This window comes from Rhopalosiphum padi, chromosome 1 (genome assembly GCF_020882245.1).
Source record: "Rhopalosiphum padi isolate XX-2018 chromosome 1, ASM2088224v1, whole genome shotgun sequence".
Classification (NCBI taxonomy): Eukaryota; Metazoa; Arthropoda; class Insecta; order Hemiptera; family Aphididae; genus Rhopalosiphum; species Rhopalosiphum padi.
Window position 1 is genome coordinate 8,476,908 of NC_083597.1, and position 27,975 is coordinate 8,504,882.

General features: G+C 32.7%; 1 protein-coding gene across 1 annotated transcript in view; it reads right to left on the reverse strand.

Annotated features, from left to right (window-relative positions):
• Nucleotides 1-849: 849 nt before the first annotated feature.
• The window catches only part of LOC132920182 (bifunctional heparan sulfate N-deacetylase/N-sulfotransferase), a 70,941-nt gene continuing 43,815 nt past the window's right edge, over nt 850-27,975 (reverse strand). The window contains exons 4-16 of the mRNA XM_060982358.1: nt 25,937-26,189; nt 23,830-24,225; nt 22,434-22,560; nt 22,238-22,353; nt 21,168-21,353; nt 20,783-20,911; nt 7,622-7,804; nt 5,408-5,628; nt 5,214-5,340; nt 4,719-4,873; nt 2,776-2,952; nt 2,400-2,638; nt 850-1,140 (exon numbers count right to left, since the gene is read on the reverse strand). Of these exons, the coding sequence (XP_060838341.1) occupies nt 2,410-2,638; nt 2,776-2,952; nt 4,719-4,873; nt 5,214-5,340; nt 5,408-5,628; nt 7,622-7,804; nt 20,783-20,911; nt 21,168-21,353; nt 22,238-22,353; nt 22,434-22,560; nt 23,830-24,225; nt 25,937-26,189 (2,299 nt within the window). The 3' untranslated portion in view covers nt 850-1,140; nt 2,400-2,409. The remainder of the gene's footprint in view (nt 1,141-2,399; nt 2,639-2,775; nt 2,953-4,718; nt 4,874-5,213; nt 5,341-5,407; nt 5,629-7,621; nt 7,805-20,782; nt 20,912-21,167; nt 21,354-22,237; nt 22,354-22,433; nt 22,561-23,829; nt 24,226-25,936; nt 26,190-27,975) is intronic.

Here is a 27,975-nt window from a genome sequence, read left to right on the forward strand (position 1 = left end):
TTTGCTACCAGTAATTAGTATAGTATGTATTGATAATACCGACTAGGTCTGCTTGACCTACTTAAATATTAAGGTATAAAGTTTTTTATAATTAATGTTGAATCGATGAAATCAATAATATTATATTAAACAAATAAATCACAAAAGAATAAAACCTGTAAATATAAAATGAAGTTGTCTTTTATACTTATTCTGACTGAGCCAGAATAAGAAAATCAATACAAAACGTTCAGTAAATGTTAAGTTAAAAATTAATTCAACAACATGGACGGTCTATAATATAAAGGGAGTCCCAAAAAAAACATTTTTGATCGCAAAATTATAAGTGACTAATCTTTAAAATTTGAATCTTACAGGACTGTGGTTTCAGCCGGTGCCACGCTATAGCAGGACCATTAAACTGCTGCATGAGAAGTTCCTGAATCGCCTCATTGTAGGGTTATGTGAACTGGTCAGCAAGGTCATATGATTTCATGCCTTGTGATTTTTTCCTTTAAGAATTTGTCAAATCTCCGGGTTAAGCAAAGGAACCAAGAACTATAAACGATTTTAAAGAAAAAATTCGACTGTCAAAATTTGCCATAGAACTGTGAGGTGGTTGTCACTTATTTTCTCTACCGTATTATAGCCTGTCATCAAGCCAGGGGAGGTAATTTGGATGATATTTTTCATACATAAGCCGGAGGCTATACTGAAATTTGTCATTTTTTTTTTGTTTGATAAATTAAGTGTTTATCCTATTTAAAAAAATCTTTTTGGGACACTCTTTACACACTCATATATTATAATATATATTATATGTATAATAATGTATATGTCTATAAAAATGTATTAATACAACACAACAAAGAACAATTTTAATTTTTTTATTATTAACATTAATCTATACACAAAAACAGTTAGCTATATAATATACGTACAGTAAAATCAACAAAAAGTAATGTATTAAAAAAAAAAACTTAAAATTTCATACCTTAAAATAACCTAATATATATAATATGGCATCATTTTTATTTTACAATTATTATAAAAAAAAAAGTGTAATATAAATATCATGAATATGGCAAATTCATCATTTTTATTTCTTCGTGGTAGAATATACACCAGCTAACAATCGCTGGTATTTCTTTTTTCTACCACCTGTAAACAACAAAAATATTAACATGTGTTAGTTATTAAGTATTATAATAATAGCAGAATAAAAATTAAGCATGAAGTCAATTACATTTTGTTCGTAGGAGAAAGATACTTAAATCGAATTTGCCTGTAGTTTTCCAATAGTATAGATAAATTGCAGGAAATTACATCAAATTAACACCTAAGGCAACAACAATTTGATTGAAATATTTTTTTATTTTTTGACCGGAAAAATTTGAAGTAATTTTCTGCAATGTATCAGTTATAATAATCCATTGGAAAACTTAATTAAAGTGTCTTTTTTACATCCCAAATCTCACATTAGTACTCCCCGGTATTATTTTAACTAAAATAGATAAATATGGACATTGGACAATATATCTTATAAATTATAGATTGGTTGATGAGGCTTTTCTAACATCTAAGTTTATATTTTTGTATTTTATTATGATATAATTAATAGAATATTATATAATAACTAGTGTTGGACGAAATAATATTACACGAATACATCGGATATCAATGATTATATAATGAAATAGCGACTTGTATCACACGCTAAACTATGGAAAACTGTTTTAAGTTTGTTAATTTTTTACCAATTTTATAACAGTAATTGCCTTGTTTACCTTTTAGTAGTATTTTTTTTTTATTTGAAATCAAATTGATGACTGGGTCTCACTAAGAATACTCGTATGATGGTTTATCGATATAAATTATGCTTATTTAATATCAAATCGGTTAAAACGTCTCCTGACTTTACTAGTTTAGTTATTAGTAGACAAGATAACAATATTATTTTTATTATTTATTAATTGTTTAATTATTTTCAACATGTTTGGATTCTGTAGTATGGTTGTGAATTTGTGATGCAATTTATATTTATTCGATACATTATACATAGTGAAAATTATAAAATAGAAATGAAGTACCTAGGTACTGAAGATATTGACAATCTAAACGCAGCGAATGAGACGAAAAAAAATCAGCTCCTCTTAGATTCTAAATTTTATGGAAGAATATATTTTTTTGAAGAAAGATTTAGATTTTGTGTATTTTATAACATATAAATCTATAAGAGTTAAAACATATTCTCTATATGTTTTTACACCATTAAATTTATAGTCGATTTTAAATTAATTGAGAAATTTGAATTCAGCGACTTATATGATAGCAATTTAATTTATTTCATTTAAATATAGATTTAAATTAGTTATTGTATAGTCCAGGACCTAAAATATCATATATACCAAAATACGTACGAAGCAAATGTCAGGTGGATGAATAGCTCAGGTCGTCTTTGAGCCACTGTGGAATGGTGGTGTGTTCTAACTTGCGTAACAGTTTTACCAACGCCGTGTTGTATGGCATATAATATTCTCGAAGGTACTTGTATGACTCCGCGTCCATGGTAGCATACTGCCGGCCTTTGCCCTTGCCCAAGCACTTATTACCACCCCCTTCCAAAACCTTGCAGAAGAATCCTTTTTTGGCATCATACCTATAACAACATGCAAGGAAACCGTTAGATTTAATTTGGAAAAGGTATGTTCAAAGATTCATCCTGGGTCGTATCTTATAGATGTATGATGTATCATATAAAATGACATAAGTAAATTATATTATATTTATCGGCACCTGATGTGAGAAGAATAATCGAATGGCGGCGTGATTTTCAAGAACTTCTGAAACTGGTCCAATACGTCTACGGGATTGGACTTGAGCTGATCACCGTCAATTATGTGCAAATTATTGTGATGGAAATAGTCCAGCCACCGTTCGATATGCAACGCATATTTTCCAGGGTTCAAGCATCTAAAATCGGTATAAAAAAATTAATATTAAATTAAGGACTATATAACCAAAAATAATTTTCCTTATAAATATTTTATACTTATTTATATATATTTGTATGAAACATAATAAAATGATAACAAACTATTGGTATCACTAAAAACGTTTAGTTATGCCCAGTCATGGGCATTTGAAAAATAAGCGTATAACGTTGTAATTTTGCCACTGCTAACTACTATGTACATGCTTTTACGTGAATATTACGATATATTACGAATATTTCGGTATTTAAACGCTTATAACTCAGCTAATACTCAATTCATTATAGACCTTTATAATAATTTAATGCTATAGGTAGAACTATTCAATATTATTAAATTTTACAATAGAATAATTAAATAGTTCATTTATAAACAATACAGTAGTGAACATGAAATTGTTACAAAGGTCTTTTATTAGCGATTTCCAACCTCTTTAGTTGTGCGCACTACCGATTATGTAAAACAATCTTTGAAGCCCCTTAATAGCATACCTATATAATATATAATACAATTGTTTATTAAGAAGGCAATTTATTGAGCCTAATTATAGGTTCCTTGTATACTCGTGTGAGCCCATGGCCTTTTACCAATAGTCACCCTATTGTTAAGCCACTGTTATAGAGGGGGTACAAAATAATATAAGAATAAAAAGAGATATGGCTATTTTGTCAGGAAGTAAAGCAAAAGCTAATGGTATATAATTTTAGTCTTAAAACTATGAATAGTACTTAAATAATTTCAGAAAATATTTTAGTTTTTTAAGAATACTGTCTAATAATATTTTTTTGTTAGAACAGAGAAATTTAAAAAAAAATTTACTAGTAAATATTATTATATGGGTGTCTTGATCATTTTATAAAACAAATTGTTCAAAGTGGTTAAAATTAATATTCATTAAATTTATAGTATCATGAACTTCGTCAATACTTTTAAACAGAGACGGTATCATATTTACGCATATTATAAACATTCCGTCTAAAATAATTAAGATCAGTTGTATTAAATTATGATCATTTTTAGCTTTTTGAGTTTTTCAGTTCCAAAATCGTCTACTCGAGTAAAAATTTTGTAGTATAGAATATTACCTGAATTTTTTGTACGAGTTTACATTTGGCCCTTTAGAGGACATAATACTCGCACGTGTTATATCTGTCTTATCGCATAAATATACTTTAAGTTTTAACATACTAAGTTCAGCAGTTCCAGTTTTGTTTTGTTAGACCTATTATCAAACTTTTAAGTTATAATTAATTTAAGTAATTTTAAACGAATTATAAACATTTTAATATTTTACATAATCATAACTTACTAAAAAATTAATATATTGAAAAAGCCTCTGAAAGAACACAGATAATGTTCTTATCTTTAAGTTTGATAATAGAAAAGGTTAATTTATTTTAATATTTAAGTAAACAACACAAAACTAGAACTACTGAACCTTAAAATTGACATTTTATATTATTTTAGTAAGACAGAGACAACACATGGATGTATGATTTACTTTTATCAGTTATCATTTATCAAGTATAATATATTATGTAAAGATGGATAAAAAAGTTTAATATACAAAACTAAACTTATTAGGGACTCTAATTTATTTAAAATTCATAAAATGGCTTTCCTTTGCAAGAACCTATAGAATTTATTTAGTTTCACAAAGTTCATAATGATATATTTTTCTCTATGAAATGGATTTCAAACTATTAGAAACTTTTAAAAATATGTAAAATTATTAATCGCAATAACCTATTACGAAAGTCCCTCAATGATTTGGGCACAACAGATTCGTTGGCTGTTATGACTTGGTGAAATGAATACTTGAGCGTATTTGGATCACCGTGGGCTTTGGCATGTTGGTACCAGCTGTATGCTCTTTTGGCTGGAGAGATTAATATGGTTACCTATATACACAGAAATTTAAAGTTCATATCAAAGTTCATACAACAAATGCACAATACAAATAGGGCTGGATTAAATCATTTATAAGCTTAAGCACTTGGATAACTAATATCCCAAATTTGGTTCAAAGGTTGTTTTTGTAGGAAAAATATTGACATTTAAACAGTAAAATGTATTGAACATAATATAACCAATTTAATCAATGTTGTCAATTTTTTTTTACAGTATTATAATTTATTTACAGTTGAGCAGCTGTGTACCTATATTTAACATTAGTAGGACCTAAGCACTGCTATTAGTGCCTAATCATTAATCCAGCCCTGAATACAAAACTATACGTACAAGTTTAACATTGGGCAATAGTGCTTGTACACGTTTAGGCACAATATCTGAATCAAAATAGGTGGCGGATTTTTCAAATACAATCTTGTTGTCCACAGAATCATTTGAAGGGAAAAATTGCATGTACCTATAAAAAAATAAATGTATTAAATACCATACAGTGGTTATCAGTTGTCATATAAGATGTCACTAACCAATCCAATCCCTTGTAATAGTTGCGTCCGTTGAAGAATTGGATTTCTTCGAATGTTTCTTTGCTGGGAATGTTTGCTGATATGTTTGGGTGCATTGACAAAAATGTGTACAATGCTGTGGTGCCAGTCTTTTGAGGTCCGATTACTAGAAACTTGGGAAGATGCTGGCAAGACTTTTTGTAAGACCAGATCTTAAGATGACGTTGGTCCAAGCAAGGATTCTAAACAACCATTTAAGTATGTATAATAACCATTAATATTAATTACTATTTGTATACACTATTGTATAGTTATACATATAAGATATAACTAATTAAACATTAGATAGGTATTCCAATAGGCAATAATACATTCTATCGGCAGACATTCTTTTATAATCTGTATTCAGTTTCGAATTTTTCAAAATTTGGATAAGCATAATATAATTTTCAATTCCATGCATTTAAAAATAAAAAATCATTAAACAATTTTTTGTGATATCTAATAGAAAATAAAAGATAAAAATGTATTTCACTTGATAATCATTGATTGTAAAAGTGACAAATTAAATATATTATTATTGTTATTTTTTTTTTTTTTTACTAATTTGTAATTAGTATAATACCCATCTATTTTTACTATTCGTTTTGAGGTATAAATAATACTGTAAAATGGGAGACCTGAACAAACTGATAAAATTTTAAATTGTAATGATGAAAATTTACACAGTAACATAATAACATGAGGTTAGTGGTTTAATATCACACGTCATATATCTTGGCAGTCAGAAAATAGTTTTTTTTTTATTATTATTCTTATTAACGTATTTTATTTAAATAACATACAAGTTAAGAATATAAATATATTTTTATACTTAATAAATTCATAGTTCTAGAACTGTTTATTTTGATAATATTAAACTAATTTTGATTAATTTTTTTATCACTTAATTAACAAAAAAAAAAAAAAAAATGTATTTTATATCAGAAAAAATACCCAGGGAAAAGTGAAATTAATATTTAAAAATATTTATATAAATTTAAATATCTTATTATTATCAAGGCTTCAATGGCAAATATTTAAGCCTAAAGAAAAAAATAATTATTTATTAATTTATTTGCATAAACGCCTATGTGGGCTCAAGTACAGTAAGTAATATCTCTTATCATAACATTAATAAAATATAAAATCATTAACACATAATGCAATATCTGAATTACAGAATAAATAGAAAGTTAAGTTTAATTAGGATAAACAAAATATAAATATATGAAAAGGACCTAGATACTCGAGAACAGTAGTATGATAATTTATGAGTTACATTAAATAATAAATATATGAATTATATATGATGATTACAAATTTATTTACAGTTTTTTTTTTATCTAAGTCTTTTATTTTTGATAAATTTAAAAATATTAATACTATTGTTTTAATTGAGAGCTTTTTTTAGTGTAGATAATTTGTCGAGAAGATGATGTAAAAATTGAATATTTCAAACAGCGATTATGATAATTATGAGTAATTACATGATTATGTGTTTGTCTGTAAGAGAAGTTTTGCAATGTCATACAAATAAAGGATTTATTTTGCTAAATAAAAGTAAATTAGAAGATTTTATACTTATAGATTCCTATAAAAAAAAATGTACCATCAATATACAATAATACAGATTCAGATGAAGTTACTGAATAATTAAAAATAAATTCTTTGAAATAATCCTTTTAAATTGTTAGAATTAATGGATTGTATTTAAATATGAAATTATAATATGCATTTGTTATTTCATGATTTAAGCCTAAAGTATAAACAATTATTGTTGATACAGAAGTACTTATAATTACTTTACAATAAAAAGAAGAAAAAGTTATTGTAAGCTGTTCAGATATAAATTTTCTCAGGCTGAAAAGTATCATTAATCAGTCCCTTAACATACATAAATAGCAAAATGTAGTCAAAAAATTTAAAATTGACAATAAAAAAATATTTGTTTTCTTATTGATAATAACATATTTTAGCATGTAATAAAAATAAATTACACATCATTATTGTTATCAAAATATCATACTTTTAAAAGATAATTGAATTGAGAGTACTTTAACAGAAAAAATACATGAAATAATAACCAGTTTTATATATATCATGTCCATTAAATGGACAACATGCACTTACATTTGAATATATTATGAACATGTCAATATATAGATATAAATAATTATATGGTAATAAACTTACACCCCACACTGGATCAATTTCTTCTGGATACATCTTAAAATATTTGTCTGCTAGTTCCAGAGGTCCAGATGATACTAATTTCAAATTTGTCCAGCATCTGATGAACTGAAATACTGACTCGAAGGTGTATAACGCTAATCGGTCACTGCCATAATTGGACATGTGGCTCATGAATACATTGATCTAGAAATCAAGATTGTTGACATTAAACTATTATTGTTATTATAATTTTCTGCATCGTATGTAAATTAGGTTTAACAAAATTCACAAGTTAATAGGTATTTTGATAAGATATAAAGAATTGGAATGAAAGTTGGTTAACATTTTGATAATATCAAATTATTTATTTATTTATATTAGAAACCTATTATGTTGAATTTGAATATTTAATAATAAGTAAACCATATTATTATAGGCAATATAATTACATACTTTAAAATAAAATCATTTTATATTTCATCCTCACAAGGACATGAATAGCCGTTTATTTAACTTCAAAAACCTAAAATGTTGACAAAATTAAAGTTAATTTATGTTGTCCGATTAAAATGTTGAAAAAAAAAAAAGAATTAAATTCAGCATAAAAATGTCTAAAGATCATACTATGAAGAAATGTAATCTTATTTCATTTTGAATTAATGAACTGTAATTGAAAACTTTTTCCAGAATTTGAATTAAATAACATTAAATTTATTTAAATTTGTTAAAACAATTCTCAATAAAATTTATAAAGTGAATTTTATATTGTAATTTATTTATTGTTATAGTCAACAAACTTAACAAATTTTATACTAATTACTAATACATTTCTTGCTAAACCATAAGGTTTAAATTTAATAATTTATGAAATCTTATTATGTTGGCATTTACATTGAAATAAAGATGGGTTTAGTTATAAATTTAAAATAAATTGGACCCTTCTTGCAGAAATAACCATTATAAGAGATGATGCTTGTATAAAACACATATTATACAGTATATTATTTTACACAAATGTCAATAATTATCATAAATGATGATAACAAGTTCGTTTATCTCGCTCTGAATTTAAAGTAAAATATATATTTTTTTACTCGTATGTTAGTGCACGCAGTGCCTAATTATAACATACTAACTTCACTGTTGCTCTGTGAGTCATTGTATTCTGTTTCAAGTTGTTTCATCAGCCCCATATAGCATTTAATCTCTACTTTAAGTAAGCTGTTAAGCTCGTACTATAATATTATAACTCACAAAATCATTAATATTGATCGAAACTGTATTATTATAAATTATTTTCGCCAATCAACTCATCCATTCTCTGTTTTCCATTAAATTCTCAAACATCAACAAGTTTGGTTGCATTTCTTCCTTTCAAGGAATAATATTAACAAATATTTTTGTTTTGCCACTAATTCAATATGGATTCGAGCTCTCCTAAAGCTACTGCCTTTCAACCTGTTACCCACTCTCATTCTACGGCGTAAACTAAAATAAATCAAACCCTTACCTCTTCTCCTATTCCTCTTTCAGTTGACGACTTCTATAAAACAATAGCTGTATTTGAAAATTTTTAAAAAGACACTCAAGCAGTGCAAATTACTATATCAAACCCAAAATGTCAAATTTGGTGAACTTAAAGATAGTATGAAGAGTAAATATAAAAATAAAAACAAAGTTCTTCGCAATAATATCGCTGACCTCAATAAGCGTATCCAAACCCTGGAATCTACTAGCAGTTCTTACCCTACGTCTACAACCGACATTGTTCCATCTCTTCACTAAGAGATATCTGAAGAGGAAAAATCATCCCGTAACGTAATTATTCGTGGTATCTTAGAATTATCTTCTATCGTTTTAGCTGATAGAATTATTAATAATACATTGAAAATATCTGAAGCCATCCAACCTTATTTTCCTGCTCTCCCCGCAAGCATTAAATCTATTAGGCTAGGAAAGCGCAGCGAAAGAGGTCTTTGGCCTTTAAAAGATTTTCTCACTTCCAAAGAGAAAGCTCTCAACTTATTACGGACAATAATAAATGATCTTCCGGAAACCAATGCAGCACGCTACATCTCTGTCACTCGCGACCGAACGCCACGCGAACGTGAATCTATTTGTTTTATTCATGCCGATTTGGGTAACCGCCAGAAAAATGAGGAAACACACATCACTATTAAAAATATAGAGATGGACTTCCTTGCATTGTACTAACTGTATCCACATCATCTCAAGCCTCAGGCCTACATTATTCTATTAATCAATCAAAAAAATAGTGTAGTCAAGTTAAATGTAGACTGCTGAAATGCCTCCCACTTCTCACAACCTACCAAGTATCAATCCATCCTACTGCCTTCTTATAGCTGTTCAACATGATATATACTCACATAAAGCAATGATACACACACTTAAACTTTAAATACTGCTCCTTAACAAAAACAATTTTTAACTCTATTTTGCTTGATTTTTCTCATACACTATTATTCTAAACCTGTTATTAATGCAAATTTTACCAACAACAATTTACCTATATTAAAAAACTTTTAATTCTAAATCAAATATTTTTTACCAGAATGTATGATGTGGGCTTTAAAACTTGGTTAATGCTAGATGTTCTCTTCCCATATTTTTCTATATCTATAATATTATAATTCTTACTAAAGCTCTGCTATCGCCTGATATAGAGAACGGTGAACTTAGTCTCTTTGGTTTCCGAGTTAATAGACTTGACAAAAATCCTAATAACAGTTTCTTTTTCCGTGGAGGTAGTAGTTCTTATTGCTATCAAATCTTCGCTAAAATCACATAGTCTCGAACGTAGAGCAAATTTTTGTTTTATTACCTCTTTTTTATCCCCTTTACTTTTAATCTTTACATTGTTGTGAACCCCTGTCTGTATGCTATACACAGAATAGGATATAGTTATAATATAATATAATATAATATAGTATAGTGTGTAAGCATATTAACATGTGAACCGATAGAGTGACACGGTTTTAGGGAATTCGCTGTGTGGACAGTTTTGAGCCCGAGCGAGCCCCTACCGTGTCTCGCCGTCTGTATAATATTTAGTGTAGTCCTGGCAGACCATCGAGCAGAGCCTCTGTTATTTTCTTAAGTCTAACAATTATTCTGTGTACTAATTTCTTTTAAAATTGATTATATTAATAAAGTATTAGTGATAACTTAAACACCGCGTATTTATTACTAACGAACAAACTCGGTTGTGGAGACGTCCATAACATTTTTGGTGGCAGCGGTGGGATCCGTAGATTCCAGTTCGTTAAACAATAAGTTAGTCAATGCCGTGTAATTTTGAGTTAAAGTAAATCTATGCTTATAATATAATTAAATACAAGAAGAAATTCTGAAGAAGAAAATCCGAAGTGTCCAGAAAATCCGAAACATCGAAGTATACAGAAACTCCAGTTTACAAGACGACAAGGAAGGGAGCCCGCAGTACCGCTGTACTCGTAGCGTCGCCCAAACTAATGGTTAGTAGCGCACGCACTCACACGAACGCGAATCCGTAATACGAGCATCACAGCCGCCGCGTCCGTTCGTGGTACCGCTGAAATTTATAAGCGCGCACACACACACGCAAACGACGCATAATACACGCGCCGCCGCCGCCGTGTCGATAGTGCCGCCCGAACCGAACGACACTCACTTACGCACGCACGCATTTGCCGTGTATGCTAGTTACGAAACCAGACGTCTGTGCCGCCGCCGAATATATATATATATATATATATATATATATATATTATAATATAGTACCAGCAGCTGATAGCCGCTGAAAACACTGATATCCAGTGCACGACGCTCGTAATCAGCGCCGCCGCGAAGTGTAAACAAACAACACAACTCGCGTTAGCGTTTCGAATTCGTGATAACTGATAAGCGTTAAATTTAAAAATACGCGATCGTTGTAATCGGTGTAAATACGCGATCGTCGTTATCAAATAAAATATATGCGACCGTTGTTTATTAACGACAAGTCGTAAGCAAGCAGAGAAACCCACTACAGGGTGTAGTGGTCCCCGCGCCAGCAGTTTCGGGGCTAGCGAACGTCGATTCCACAAGCGCAGTCGAAGAGGAAAGTCGTCGTTAACATCCAAGGAATTCGAGCCAAGCCAAGCAGAACATCAGTGCAGATCATTTGAGCATCCAGTAGAAGTGTTAAAAAAATCAGTAAAAATAAAAAAAATAAAAAACATGGCAAGGATCATTTTAACTGCACTACTGTAAGTAAAAAAAAAAAAAAAATAATAAAGAAATAATAATAATAATAAAAAAAAAATTTCTGAAACCATATCTCGACTACACTCCGTACTGATCGATAAGTACGTTTTTCTTTCTTATCTATTTTTGTTTTTTTTTCATTATTATTTCTTTCTGTATAATTTAGAATCGTAAATCTGTAGTATTATTGTATTAATATAATATTAATATCGTAGTTAACATTAGCATTAATTTATAATTGCATGTAAACATACACACATATATATAAATATAGGTTAGCAATTCGTTAAGTATCAGCCAAGTAGATAAGTAGTTAATGAGCGGAAAACGGGAAAACGGGTTGGATAGATCGTCCCCAAATCCAGATAACGAATCGAGTGATCCAATAACACCGCCAAGTCCTACCCCTCATGCAAGTTTACCAGTACGATTCTCAAATCCAGAAAATCCGACATCCGAACGTTCTATTGGGAATATCAGTACTGATAACATCTTCATCAGAACTGGCGTACTAATAGACCATAATTCAGAGTTAATACATAACGTCTCCGTAACTTTGGGGGAAGTAGATACTGTTTTGGGGGAAGTAGAAAATCAACTCAACCTTAATATCCTAGACCAAACCATTGAAGAAAATCTTTTAAATCAGACTATACCTTCCCCTCCTCTTAACTCCAGTTACCAAAACATGAATCAAGACATTCAGGAAGCAGTTCAGACAACGGGTATTAACGATAATACTCGACAAAGCATCATGGTAAATTCTGAAGGACAATCGAATACAGACACACAAGCAATATCAAATCCTCCAATAACTGAAGGAAACTCGGATCAATCAGGTGTCCGATATTCATTCGGACCCAGAGAAGAGACAATAGGATTGGAGGCTGCTCTAAAACTCTTGCCAGGCTCGTTCAGTGGAGACAAGCAGGAGGAGTTAGAGATATTTTTGGAAAAATGCGAGTTTGCGTTAGCATGCGCGCATGACCATGTACAGGCTCGACTACTCCAAGGAATACAAGTTAGACTGACAGGGAAAGCCCGTCAGGCAGTCAAGTTTAAGGAGATAAGACACTGGGCTGAACTAAAGGAAGCGTTAAAGTCTGCATTGGAACCGCAGAGGACGACCACATCTATTCTCGGAGTTGTATTCGACGAGACAGAAAATCGGAGAAGACGTAACAAACTACGCCAACAGAATTGAGCAACTCCAAACACTCATCATAGAGCAAGAGACAAGTGGGCACAGTTGGGAGGTAGCCCAAGCGCTAGGAACGAGCATCAAGAAGCAAAGCATTCAAGTCTTTGTAGAGGGACTAGGACCTTTAAAGGACTTCATAAAGGCGAGGAATCCATTAACATTAGACAGGGCCATACAAGCAGCAAGGGAAGAAGAACGGGTCAGAAACTCGCAAGAAGCAACAAAGAAGTTATATGGGGCGCCTCACCAATTCACGAAGAAACCCACTTGTTTTCACTGCAATAAAGTCGGTCATATGGCGAAGGACTGTAGGAGCAAACCGACGACGACAAACTCAAAACCTTTTTCCGTAACGGCACCAGTTAGGAGTATTCAATGTAACTACTGTAAAAAACCAGGGCACATGCTGAAAGATTGCCGTAAAAGGAATTATGTAAACTCCAAAAAGGAAGGCAACCAGCAGGAAAACCAGCAGCAACCGGCCGCCAGCGGTGGGCGCCCGGTGAGCGAGTTAAAAAACACCGGCAACGACAGATCCTCTACTTCAAAGCAGAGTTAGATGAAGATCATCTAACCTGCCACATTCAACAGACCATCAGCAAAAAATCGAAGCTACTCTTAGATTCTGGGAGTGAGCTTAATTTAATAAAAATATCTTCCCTCGCAGATCAGACTATCGTGTATGAAGACGTCATATATCAGCTGAAGGGCATTAATGACCAGATAGTACACACAATGGGACAAATACAATTGGAACTATTTATCGAGGATAAAACTATAGTTGCAATGTTCCAAGTAGTTCATTCTGCATTCCCAATCCCAAACGATGGTATCCTTGGACGGCCATTTATGGTGGAAAACAAAATCATTCTGAATTACCAGACTAACGAAGTCATTATTCCTGACGGGGCTGAAATAGTGCTACAACCTCGCACTGAAACCCTCGTAGGAATAGAAGCAGGGAATCACGCGGAAGACAAAATAATCATCATTGAATGTCAAGAAATCACGAAATCAGTCTTGTGCAGTAACGCTGTAACCAGAGTACAAAACAAAAGGGTGTTAGCCACACTCATCAACCCAACCGAAGAAACGATAAGGCTAAAGACGCCCAATTTAAAGGAATTGGTCCACGAGGAGTTCAGGGAAGCTCTAATCCATTCGGTACAAGTCATGGATCAACAAGAAGAACCTCATGCAAACAGTAGTCGACTAAAACGATTGGAAGAAGCACTTAGAACCGATCATCTAAATTCGGAGGAAAAGGGATCATTAGTGGCCATCTGTCAAGATTACTCTGACATATTCTTCTTAGAAGGAGATCGGGTGACAGCAACTACAGCAGTGACACACGGAATCAAAACCTCAGAAGCGGTATCGCCAATTCACGTGAAGCCCTACCGTTTACCACAAAGGCATAGACAGGAAATTACGGACCAAATGGAGACCCTTGAACGGGAAGGTGTGATTACAGCTAGTGAATCGCCTTGGAACGCTCCACTCCTAGTAGTCCCGAAGAAACCCGACGTCAATGGCCAGGTTAAATACCGTGTCTGCGTGGATTTTCGCCGACTTAATGAGGTTACGATAGGGGATGCTTTTCCACTTCCGAACATCGTGGATATTTTGGACCAACTAGGGAGGTCAAAATATTACAGTACCTTGGATTTAGCCCATGGGTACCACCAAATCCCGATGGATCCCTCCGACCGTAGCAAAACAGCGTTTTCTACAGACCGGGGACATTTCGAATTTCAGCGAATGCCATTTGGTTTGAAGGGAGCTCCAGGGACATTCCAGAGGCTCATGAATAAAGTACTAATCGGTATAAATGGAATCAAAGCATTCGTATACCTAGATGACATAATCATCTATGCAAAAGATCTAAATGATCATTCACAGAAAATCACAGAGATTTTTCAGAGACTCCGCAAATACAATCTCAAACTTCAACCACTGAAATGCGAATTTCTCCGAAAAGAAGTCAATTATCTCGGACATCAAATCACTGACGAAGGAGTCAAGCCAGATCCTCAGAAGATAAGTTGTGTGAAACAATTTCCAATTCCAAGAAATGTGAGAGAGGTTAAGTCATTTTTAGGACTTTCAGGCTACTACAGAAGATTTATTAGAAACTATGGGCAGATCGCTAAGCCACTGACCTCATTGTTAAAAAAGGACGCAACGTTCAGATGGAGTGACCTTTGCCAAAAATCTTTTGAACAGTTAAAAGACCTCTTGACACAGGCACCAATATTACAATAACCGGACTTCTCTAAACCATTTAACTTGACTTGTGATGCAAGTGACTACGCGATCGGATGTGTACTGTCGCAAGGACCGATAGGAAAGGATTTGCCGATAGCATTTGCATCTCGTACTCTAAATAAGGCAGAAATCAACTACAACACCACCGAGAAGGAGCTAACCAGCATAGTATGGGGAATTAAGATATATAGACCTTATCTATTCGGGCAAAAGTTTAATATAATTACCGATCATCGAGCACTAGTATGGTTGTTTAATATTACCGATCCAGGATCAAGACTCACTCGTTGGCGCCTTAAGCTGGAAGAGTACCAGTACACTATCCATTTCAAACCAGGAGTGAACAACACAAATGCTGACGCACTGAGTCGTATTCAAACGGTAACTACGAGAGCTCAGACCTCATCGAGTCATTACAACCAATCAGAACCTCCAGAAACTCAAGGAACCTCTTTAAAATCAGTAGACAACGAACACCTAGACCTAGAATCGAAAAGGGAAGTTGATACTGGTTATCAAGCATTTCTGGAAGCAGATGAAATTAAACTGGGTCCTACGAAGAAAATTTCCGAGCTAACAGGAGATCTGTTTTCCGTAGAGGCTGGAATCTCATTAGCACATTGTGTATCAGCAGATTTTAAAACAAGGAAAGGAATTGCATTTGAATTCCGAACCCGATTTGGAAAAGTTAATGAACTTCGTCGACAAAAATGCCAAATAACAGAGATTGCAACAATCAATGTGAACAATCATCAGGTGTTTTATATAATCACAAAAGAATTTTTCTGGCAAAAATCAAGTTATGAAATTCTCTTCCAAAGTCTACAGAACCTCAAGTCAATCTGCGTCAAGTATAAAGTTACGCAGCTCGCTTGTCCACGTCTAGGCTGCGACCTAGATGGACTGAAGTGGGAAGTCGTACGAAATATGTTAAGGTATACCTTCCGTGACTCTCCTGTGTATATTCAGATATACACTCGCGATGAGTTAACGACAGATAACAAACTACAGATCATAAAGGAATTTCACGAAAATCCACTTGGTGGACATCAAGGTGTAACGCGCACATATAATAAAATTTCACAGCAGTACCAATGGCAGGGTATGAGGGCACAAATCCGGAAATACATCAAGAAATGTCCTGCATGTCAAATCAACAAAACTCCAAACCGGACCATCAAAGAACCTATGGTAATAACAACTACTGCATCGAAACCATTCGAAAAAGTATTTATGGACATCGTAGGACCACTCAACAAGTCCTACCACGGGAATTCGTATATTTTAACTCTAATCGATGATTTTTCGAAATTCACTTGGGCGTGTGCCATGAAGGATCATGAAGCAAACACCGTCGCACAGCATTTTGTCACTCAATTTGTATGTCTGCATGGGCAACCTGAATCTCTAGTGACGGACTGTGGAACTGAATTCCTTAGTAAGGTTTTCAAGGAAGTATGCAAACTCTTAAATATCTCTCAAACATCGACCACCCCGTATCATCCGCAGAGTAACGGTAGCTTGGAGAGGAGTCACCGCACCTTAGGTGAATATTTAAGGAACTACTCTGGAAAAAATCCACAAAACTGGGATGTACATGTCCCTTATGCAATGTACTGTCATAATTCTTCAGTACACACAGCCACAGGGTTTCAACCACATGAAATCGTGTACGGATATCCATTATCAATACCAAATTCGTTAAGTCGTAAGCCAGAACCTCAGTATAATTATCAAGATTATCAATACGAAATGAAACGTCTTATGCAAGAAACGCACCAGATGGTAACAGAGCAACAGATGAAATCAAAACAGAAATCGCAGGAGCGATATGATCGTACAGCCGTGCCTTTGCAAATCAATGAAGGTAATAAAGTCATAGTGCAAGAAAAAACAAGTAAAGGAAAATTATCACCTAAGTGGTTAGGACCATTCACAGTGGTGGAAACTAATGCGGACTCTCCGAATGTGACCATCTTAAAAAAAAATAAACATGTAAAATTGCACAAAAATCTCTTGAAGAAATTTCATGAATGAAATCTAAATTATGTTTCAGAACCTCAATGGTATGTCGTGGGCTTTCAAACTCTCAGAGCGGAAGTTTCCAAGTTACTTCATTTCAGAACTCATCGGGCTTATACTTTGAAGCAATGGGACCTCTTCGCATTTCCTACACCAATTGGGATTTTATCACTTACGTGAATCTAACAACTTATTACATGAAGTACCAAATACTCCAGAAATTCCATGACCAAACGGGCGACATTTGTATTCAATTGAAAAAAAGAGAGGATTCGATCTTAACTAGTGCGTGTACGGATTTCATACAATCCACGGTTCCGTTCATGCAAGAAATTGAATCAAATCTCAATTCTGTCATACGAATCCTTGGGTCAGACCACAGAACCTCTGAACATCCGAACCGACAATCTCGTGGGTTGATAAATGCAGTAGGAAGGCTAGCAAACATTCTTTTTGGAGTTTGCTCCGATCAGGATGCAGAATTCTTTTACAAAAACATTGAACATCTTGCTCGTTCCGAGGATAAATATGTTCATCTATCACAGGAACAGATACGCATAGTCTCTTCAGTCATAAATAACGTAAATTCCACCATGCATGAACTGCTAACAGATGATCAGAAATTGCAGCAGAATATAAACAGAATAGAAGAACAATCAAGGCGTTCTGAGGCAACAATCAATGTATTGGAAATACAAAACACCTTCCTGGAACACACTGCAATATTGACAGTTTTCCTAAACCAATTTGCTTGGGAAACTCAAAACCTCCAATCCATTGTCAACTCAGCGTTAAATGGATTGATGCATACAAATGTCTACCCTCCATCTCAATTGATTCACGAACTTAAGCAAATACAACTGACATTACCTTCTACACTAGAGCTACCTATAACTGAATCTCATTTATCTATCCCGGAATTATTCCGTACATCCAAGTTAAGCGTAGTGTACATCCAACAGAATCTCGTATTTGTAACCCGTATACCCTTATTGTCAAACCTTCGGTTTAACCTGTTTCATAATATTCCACTTCCGATACCTACAAATAAAGGTAATATATTAATCATTGAACCACAAGCTCAGTACTTGGCAATAAGCGATACTAACGAATATCATTTCAGTCTAACCGACGATCAGTATGAAAAATGTGAAACATTGTTCTCTTTTAAGTTATGTGTAAATCCTGAGGCTATATTAGTAAATCTAAGCACCAGGATAATTGTGAGGTATCTTTGTACAATTCCCCGTATCAAACGATAGGAACTTGTAATTTCAAATATCTGAACCTAAATACTACAATCTGGCATAAGCTTTATCTACAAAACGGTTATATTATTGCATTTCGCAGGCAGTTACAGTAACATGCGCACAAAACTCTAGCAGAATCCTACTCAACGGTACAGGAAAAATTCAAATTTCCGATAATTGTGTTATATATACAGAAAATCTGATTTTAACACCATCAAGAACCCTATCATCAGAAATTCATAGAGATTTCGTTCCAGAAAATCCGAATCTGCACGCAATATTAAAAATGCCAGAAATAATTAACAGCCGTGTTCCCGAGCAAATAGATACAAATAAATATTTTAAAAATTTTAATCAGTTAGCTGAAGATGCTAAAAAACTGAAAGAATTATCTAAAATGTACAACGATACCAACATATTTGTAAATCCAGATCATCATTTTATTATAGTTTATTGTATTGTCATTTTAATAATAGTAATAATTCTGTACATGTTGATCAAATATAAGTGTAATCTACCTCGACTCTACAGACCGGAAATAGCAGAACCCCAGAATGTAGCAGAGTATGTGCAATCCACACACTCCCTTACAAAATTCTAAAACTTCAGAGCATCAGAACTCACGGATGAAGTGAAACATGGTGATCATTAGACCCCCATGTCTCATGTAGTCCGGGGGGTGTTGTGAACCTGTCTGTATGCTATACACAGAATAGGATATAGTTATAATATAATATAATATAATATAGTATAGTGTGTAAGCATATTAACATGTGAACCGATAGAGTGACACGGTTTTAGGGAATTCGCTGTGTGGACAGTTTTGAGCCCGAGCGAGCCCCTACCGTGTCTCGCCGTCTGTATAATATTTAGTGTAGTCCTGGCAGACCATCGAGCAGAGCCTCTGTTATTTTCTTAAGTCTAACAATTATTCTGTGTACTAATTTCTTTTAAAATTGATTATATTAATAAAGTATTAGTGATAACTTAAACACCGCGTATTTATTACTAACGAACAAACTCGGTTGTGGAGACGTCCATAACAACATCTTAGCCATCTTAGGAAGCAATTTTTCAAAGTTCGTGGCGCCTCCCCCGACCAGTAATTATTTTTTCAGGAGTACCTCAAGAGGGATATATTAGTTCACTTCTATTTATTCTCTTCATAACCAAAACCAATAGTTATCTTTCGGTTTCTAAAGTATTCTTGTTTTCTGATAATATCAAAATGTATCTTAAAATATCTTCTCACTTGAACTGCCCTCAATTACAATCTGATCTCAAATCTTTCTGTGTGTGCTTGGACCCAATGAGTAGGTCTAAACTTTAACCTATACTCTGTCCAGTGAGAGAACGCACCGCAGACCGACCAAAATCAGTTTTTCTATACGCATTCCGAAGTGACACCCAGCAATAGTTGAACCAGTTTTGATAGCAGGATAACGCGGGGGGTTGGGCAGAATTGGCGTATTCTCTTGCTGGACAAAGTATATGTAATAAGTGCCATGTTATGACTTTTAGTAGGAAGTTTTTTCTTCTAATTTTTCCATACTCTCTTAATAGCTTTCCATTTATATGCGTATTTGGTGTCAAAGATCTAGGGTTCTACTTAATCCTCACTATTTTTTTTATCACCATATTAATATAACAGTTAGTAGAGCATTAAAAGTACTGGGCTTTATAAAGCGGAACTCTAGATATTTTACACCCATCCCTTGTCTTCATTTCCTCTACTTTTCTTTGGTCCACTCTATCTTCAATTTTAGAATACGTATAGATATACATATACATATAGCATCCATATTTAGCAAGGAGCCCACTTTGTATTGAACGAATTCCAAAAGTACTTGGTTAGATTTTAGTGACGTTATTAAAAAAAGTTCTTACTAATTTAAAAAATTGTATGTAATAAATTATTAAAAAAAATTATTAAGTGATAATATAAAAACTTTAATTTTTTATAAACATTTTGTGGAGGGGGGAGGAAGATATTTAATTTGGTTTGGAGCTCCCTTCTAAAATTTCACTTATAATTTATACAATTATAAAATTGTAATGCCTACAATAAGGATACCAGGGATTTTTTTCAAACCTTGAAACCTAAGAAATCCTAAGTCCAAAGGAATCTGTTATAACGGCTACCTACATGAAAATGTCACCGGTGTGCAGTTGTTTTAACATTTTTATTACACTTACAGGGTTGTATACGATGGTTTGAAATAGTTCTCCGCCCATTATGGATTCATCCAATTTTTTACGTCCTCCAGGGTATCGATCCACATAGATAGTGTGCGTGAATAAGCCACAAGTCTGTCTAGGCAATACCTGAACACAAAATGGGAGGCATTAGTATTATTTATTTTACCTATATACGACAGAAAAATGTCTGTATACTCTAATATTATACACGGGCTCAGTAGTCGAGTAAGCGTTTACAAGTTATTGTACAAACAAAATGTCAATGGGGTACAATTAATACAATTATGATTTGTGCGTCTTCAAAAAAAGTGTTAAAACACTAGAGCCGGCCTTATCTATAATAATAAAAATAAACTGCGCGTTAGATCTATTTGGCATTCACCTTGATGCCTCGATGAACAAATCCTCTCCTCAACCTGGCAGGCCTTAGGTGCGGATATTCTTCGGTCGAAGTCACTCGGATTTTCCAGACCTTTTTCCAAACGGTATATAGCAGTTCATGTACCGGATAAACACCTGAATGGTGGGGCGCTACTGAGTAGCTAGAGTTAGTAGGTATTCCATGCGCCTGCAACACGATAATTATTTAATCAATTTGTTTTACTTCGTTAGCTATAGTAAATAATAATTAAACAATCAAATATAATAGCTGCTAATGCTAATAGGTATAATAATATTTTAGCTCAAGTGATTTCTTAGTTGAAGAGTTCATTACAACACGCAAAACTCACATCCGCATAAATACGCCGATCTGACTCAAGAAGTTAACAGGGAAAGGTATTGCGAATAAATAAAATGAACACTTTTTTCGGTTAGAGACACAATTAATTATATAATATATGTCCTGGCACTAAATATGGATAATCGGTATGATCGACGTCATAAGGGGCGATGGGATCGGGTATAAGCTCGATATAAGTATGACTAAGACGTAAAAGTCATGTTACGGAGAAACACGAGATTGTTGGCGAGCCGTGTTATTCTAGAACTGGGCTGCAATTTCATCGGTCAAAATTAAGTGTTTCCCACGAGGGGTCGAGAATCATGCAGATACAGCATATTCGTGTGAACGCGGAGAGCAAAGAGAACAAAAATTGAGTGTGACGACGGCGTCAAGTGTAAGAGGGAGGGGTGGCGGCATTTATTAAGGAACATAAATACATAATTCTCAGAAGTCATGTACATGGCAATAGTATAGAAGAATACAACACAAATAATTAATCTAAAACAATTTAAAATAAATGGTTTAATCTGTGTTGCAAAAATGGTAATTTTTAGTATGAAACACAGTAGTGATAAACTAATAAGTTTCCGTATCATCACAATATTTTCAAGAATTATATGTTCTTTTAAGAATTTAATAGTTTATTAAAATAATTAAATTTATAAATCATAAAAAAATCACACATAATAATATTGTATGACAATAATATAGTCATTATAACTACTCACCTCGGCAAACGCCTTGTTCAGCGACATCTCGTACTCCAGATGCGTTTCATTGTTGTACAGATGCGGTTGCATATGATTCCACATGTGACAAAACCAGTTAAACTTATCTACATTCTCTATAAATGATAATTATTTTTATACATTACAGCAACGTTTTAGAAAATGTATGGTATACATAAACAGGAGTGAAGCTCACCTAATATCGTATCATCTCCTTCGTTTTCCTCCCACGTACCTCGATGGAAGTATTTTCCCGAGAAGCCCAAGTTGAATTTAAATCCAGGCACTAACTGGCGTATCCGATCCTGAGTCTCGATCAAATCCTATTAAGAGAAAAATGAGCGAATTACAAAAGCAGTATAAATAGGACAAATGTAAAATTTGAAAAAAATACTCCTAATTGTATACTGCACACTATCGTCGATCTCCTTATCAATAAACTCATATCCCATTTATTTTAAGAGTTAAATGACAAAATTTGTTCATAACAACAAGTGAAAAATAACACAAATTTTTTTTATGTTATTCAAAATAAATTTTTATTATTTACTCTATATCAAAATATAGACTTATAAAAATAATTTAGTGTCGTTTAAATTGGTGTTGCTGAGAGAGCTCTGTCTAGTGAGTATGCCGTGTATCGATCTTATTTTGAATAGACTATAGTTAGGTATGTCTCCAAAAAGCATTTTATTAATTTTTTTTTTTTGTTATTTTATTTTAATCTCATCATGAAAGATGATAACGCTCATGGAAAATAGTACATTAACAGTGTAAATTCATTTTTGATTTTTATCAACCCCGACCCCTTGTGTTGCATTGCTCGCTAACACTTTTACTTCTTTTTCGCTTATCGTTTTTCTGACTTTTTTTATTTTTACTGGACTCCTAAAAGCATAATGTTAAGTATCCTATAATTTTTCCCGAGAATTAGGCTATCAAATACAAAAATAATTTTTCAAATCCGACTGTTAGTTCCAGAGATTAGCGAGTTTAAACAGAAAATAAACTTCAGCTTTATTATACTATATAGTATAGATTTTAAAGTATACCTACTGTTTATAATTTTTTCAGTTATGTTTATTTAAATGATATTATTGTTAAAAAGGTTTAAATAACTGAATAATGTTAATAAAAAAAAGGTGTTACGTTTCTCCCTGTATTGAGTACAGTATTTTTAATAACACTTTAAATTTATATCGAGTCAACAATAACTTGTAAATGTTGATGCTCAAACTCAATACTCATATATGTATATATAAATTAAATAAGTTAATTTATTAATTATAATTTTAATAAAACAAGAAAAGTTTGAATATTTTTTTAATAAATAATTTCTTATTAATTTTCCTAATCATTAAGCTTTTACGGTATAATAATATTATATTTTTTAAACTATACGACACTGTGATGCTACAACATCGCAATTTTTAAATTGAAATGCGTTAAAAAAATATTATATTGTGCAACTTATGGAGTACCGACAAATGGTTTCATAGGCACAACAAAATTCACGCGTTTAATGGTAGAGTGGGGGCAAGGAGAAAGAGTGATAGTGCATTATACTACGTGAGGGTAAAAAAAAATCTAACATGCACGTCTTCCTTCCACATCCGGATGCCGCTTTCGCCGACGAATATGTCATCGATATCCACGAGCACCTGACGCTCCAGCGATATGCTTAGTAGCCCTTTGCTAAGGTATGACAGCGAGTCGAGAAACAACAGCCGGTGCAGCCAGAAGTTGAGCCCGTTGCCGAACAACACCCTCGATATCCCATCGTACATGCCGTGATCCTGCATAACCGTGGCTAACGGGACGTACTCGCCTTGTTCGCCGCCGCTGCTGTTGCTGCCCCAGGCCACCGGTTCATATGTCGTATGATTGGCAGTGAACACGGACCAATCGTCACCTGGCAATGGCCCTTGGTATACGCCACCAGCCCGAGCAACTCTCAATACCGGCGACGCTGAGTTCAGCATTGCGTCCTATATATACATTCGATATACAAATTATTTAGATGCTATCTTATGATAAGTAAAAAATATTTTAAATAATAATCTATTCTATAAATCTATAGTAATTTTTAAGCCGAATGTCCACTATCAGAAAATTCTGAATATCGTAATTGACGCTTACACACTTGCTTTATAAGGGAGGGTTGATAAAAGAAAATAAAAAATTCAAAAAAGCCTTAAGACGTAGTGATTACATTAGTACCATTAATGGTTGTTAGGTACATAATTATTAATAAATTGTAGAGAACCTGAGAAAAGCTATTTATAATAGTTATAAGAAACCAAATGTTTACCAAATAAAAAGTTGAGAACTTGATAGTGCATTATTTTTTTTTTTCGATATAACTTACAAAAATGGCACTAATGGTTATTAGGAAGATATAGTATATTATAATGTTACTAAATATTATAATACTACAACTAAACAGTAGTATTTTTATTGTTATTGTATTTCTAATAGCGTTAAATTTTGCTAAGAGGTAGATATACTCACAATTTTTATTACATAACAGAATATTTTTCAAAATCAAATTTTGAACAAGTAGAATAGATAATTACAATGATTAGTTACAATTATTTAATATCTATGTAAGCGGAGTTGAAATTCAGAATTTGGTTGGATATCGTTAATCTCACTTCGCTCATCTAATTTATTACTTAAAATACTTAAGTTATAAGTTACAATTACAACTATTATAAACTCTAACGTATTATATCAAATTTGATTTATACATAAATATATATATATTGATATTTTAAATACTCCTGAAAATGTTCTGCTTCTGAGTATAAAATAAAACATGTATGTTTTCATTCAAAAATTAAGACTTTTAAAAAGTAACAGTAAGAAGTCGCAAAGTATGTTTTCTTGTAATGTTATCAAATAATGAAAATTTTTAAAAAGTTTAAATTATTAGCTAAATTTATAATAAATAAATTAAGTCGATAACTTAAAATATATACAAAAAAATAGTACCTAGTATTTTGGCATATTACCACAATCAAGGTTAAATACGCATCGAACCGTTATCGTCTAATCAATGACAATGAAAATAAAAACCTAAGTAAAATAATATTGAGTTTTATATTTAATTATTATTTAATATATATGTATATGGGTTGAGATTAATATTTCTTAGAAAATATGCTTAATATGCGTATGCAAATTAATGAAATACTCATTTTTTCTCTAAAACTAAAGAAATGTGCAAAATATGCATTTTAAATTCACTATTGTATGGTCTGCTATAAATCAAAAGCATATAGAACCATTTGCAGCTCCTAAAACTTCCGAACTCCACTTATTACTATTTACCAATTATGTACCTCATAAATCATAATATATTGCTATATTAATATATAATATATATTTAATACTAGCAATAACTACATAACGTATAAGATTTGTACGTTTCAAGTTTTCAATGCTGAATAATTTGTATCTTTTTTATATTTTAACTCAGTCAATAGTGAGGTGTGCCGAAGCACTCTTGGCCACTTTCTTCTGGGTACGCCAATGTTTTATATAACCAGAGACCTGCAGAATGATTTTTATCGGCGCAACATTTAATATTTAACAAACAATTTATAGAAGAGTATTCTTTCGACAAAATAAAATGTATAGAAAAATTTAACTATTCTAATTTGATTAAACGTATTATTTTTGTTCATAAATACAAACCCTGAGAGATAGTTTCGTATGCATGTACAACGGGAATCCTTTGACCTTGACGCCGGTCATATGGCGGTTAGCTGGTGGGAAAAATCCCAATATGCCGACCCCGTATTCCCTACAGTACTTGTCCAACAGCTCTCTGTTCCATTTGTCCATGTTGAGATACCGATGGTAATTCTCAAACACGATGACGGAATATCGGCCTTTGTCCAAATTCGTCAGCGCCGGTAAAGATTTGCCGGCAACTTCCATTTTATATCTGCAACAGAGATACATAACATACAAGTGTGAACGTGATACGATTTAGGTAGGTACATTACAATATTATTATTATTATATGATATGCCTACTCAAATTAAAAATCTCGTAAAAGGGCCGCCGCCGTATTATACACCTGCACTTTGTCGGCGCGATACCGACCGGCCATTCTCGCAACCATTATATATTTATTATATTGTACCTACACGGTCCATTATGTCGTACATAATGTGTCTATGTATGATATATTATTATTATATATATATACGGTTGATGGTATAAAATTAACGAGTGTGTAATGTGTACAACAATAATGGATAATAAATATCGAAGAAGAAGAATGTGCACTATTATACATGTATAGTAGGTATATTATTATGTTTACAAGCGAGTCAAGTTTCACCGCCCGCGCGTATGAGCGAGAGAAAAATTGTACAGGCAATCACAGGCAGATGAGAGGTGTGTGCACGTTAGGGAGACATGCGCTGTAGAGACGACTCATTTACCCGGGCGCAAAATGTATTAAATATTATATTATTGCGCTACATCTTGCACAGCTCTCATCGATAGAATGATTATTATTATTATTATTTTGTTGTTGCCTATGCCTCAAAATAAATTTCCAATTCATTATAGTACGATAATTTTGGCATACATGTTCGACAAAACGCCGACCGAGAAAGGACCACAAATTAAACAAAGGGTCTTACATTTCACGAAAGCCGCCACGTTTTTTTAAATAATTTAATGGACGATTGTAATTCCACTGATATGTGCCAAAACACCAACAGTAATATGAGATTCGAAAAAAAAAACAATCACGCATGAACTCTATACCGGTCTTTGTTGTTAGATTTTGTACATCATTTGTATTAGTTTTCATTTAAAGATTTTAAATTATACCTATCTTTTAGAGAATTTAAATACGGTATAAAAATATAATTAAATAATTATATCGGTTCGAATCATGATTTATTGATAAAAAAAATTGCATAATTGTATAAAAATAAAAATAATGAAATATAAGACATAAGAAATCAAATTGAAATTACCATATATTTAATATTTTTGTTACACTTAAAGAGTCAACCTTCATCACCTAATAACTGACATGAGTACCAACGCTCATCATAATTGCCACTATTGTATAAAAACTTAACCACAGGACAGCGGCTTTTATGACACTGGAAAACTGCACGCAAATCATCTTTAATGTCGAACGAAGACAGTGATAGAGACAGGTTTTTTTTTTTATTTAAGTGGCCGTACAGCACACGCTTGATGTGTGCATTTGGCGACCGCGGCTAAGAATACAGTCTTTAGATATAGTTTCGTTTCCGATTATATAACATAAACATCTGACGGAAATCTAATACGATACGACGTGATACGATATCCCACTCGTTACTTTCCACGGACTAGATTTAATGAAATAAGTTTTCGCAACACCGTATATACGACATGTATATACAATATGACGTGTAGCTGACGACAGTCGTATAAGTGGCGAGATTAAGTCTCAGCGCCGTGTGTTCGAGCGAAAAGAAAAACGTCAATATAATATTATACATGCGTCATATTAATAAAATACAAGCGTATAATATACCTATATACAGAGCGATTCACAATCATTATTTTATTCAAGAATGAACTTATCCAAATTTTGGAATTTTTAAATATACTTAAAATTCTATAGATTTTTTGTACTACTTAAGGATATTAACTTCTGTTTTTTAAATGAGCACCCCTTTTTTTACTATGAATTATTTAGCGAATAATTTTACTAG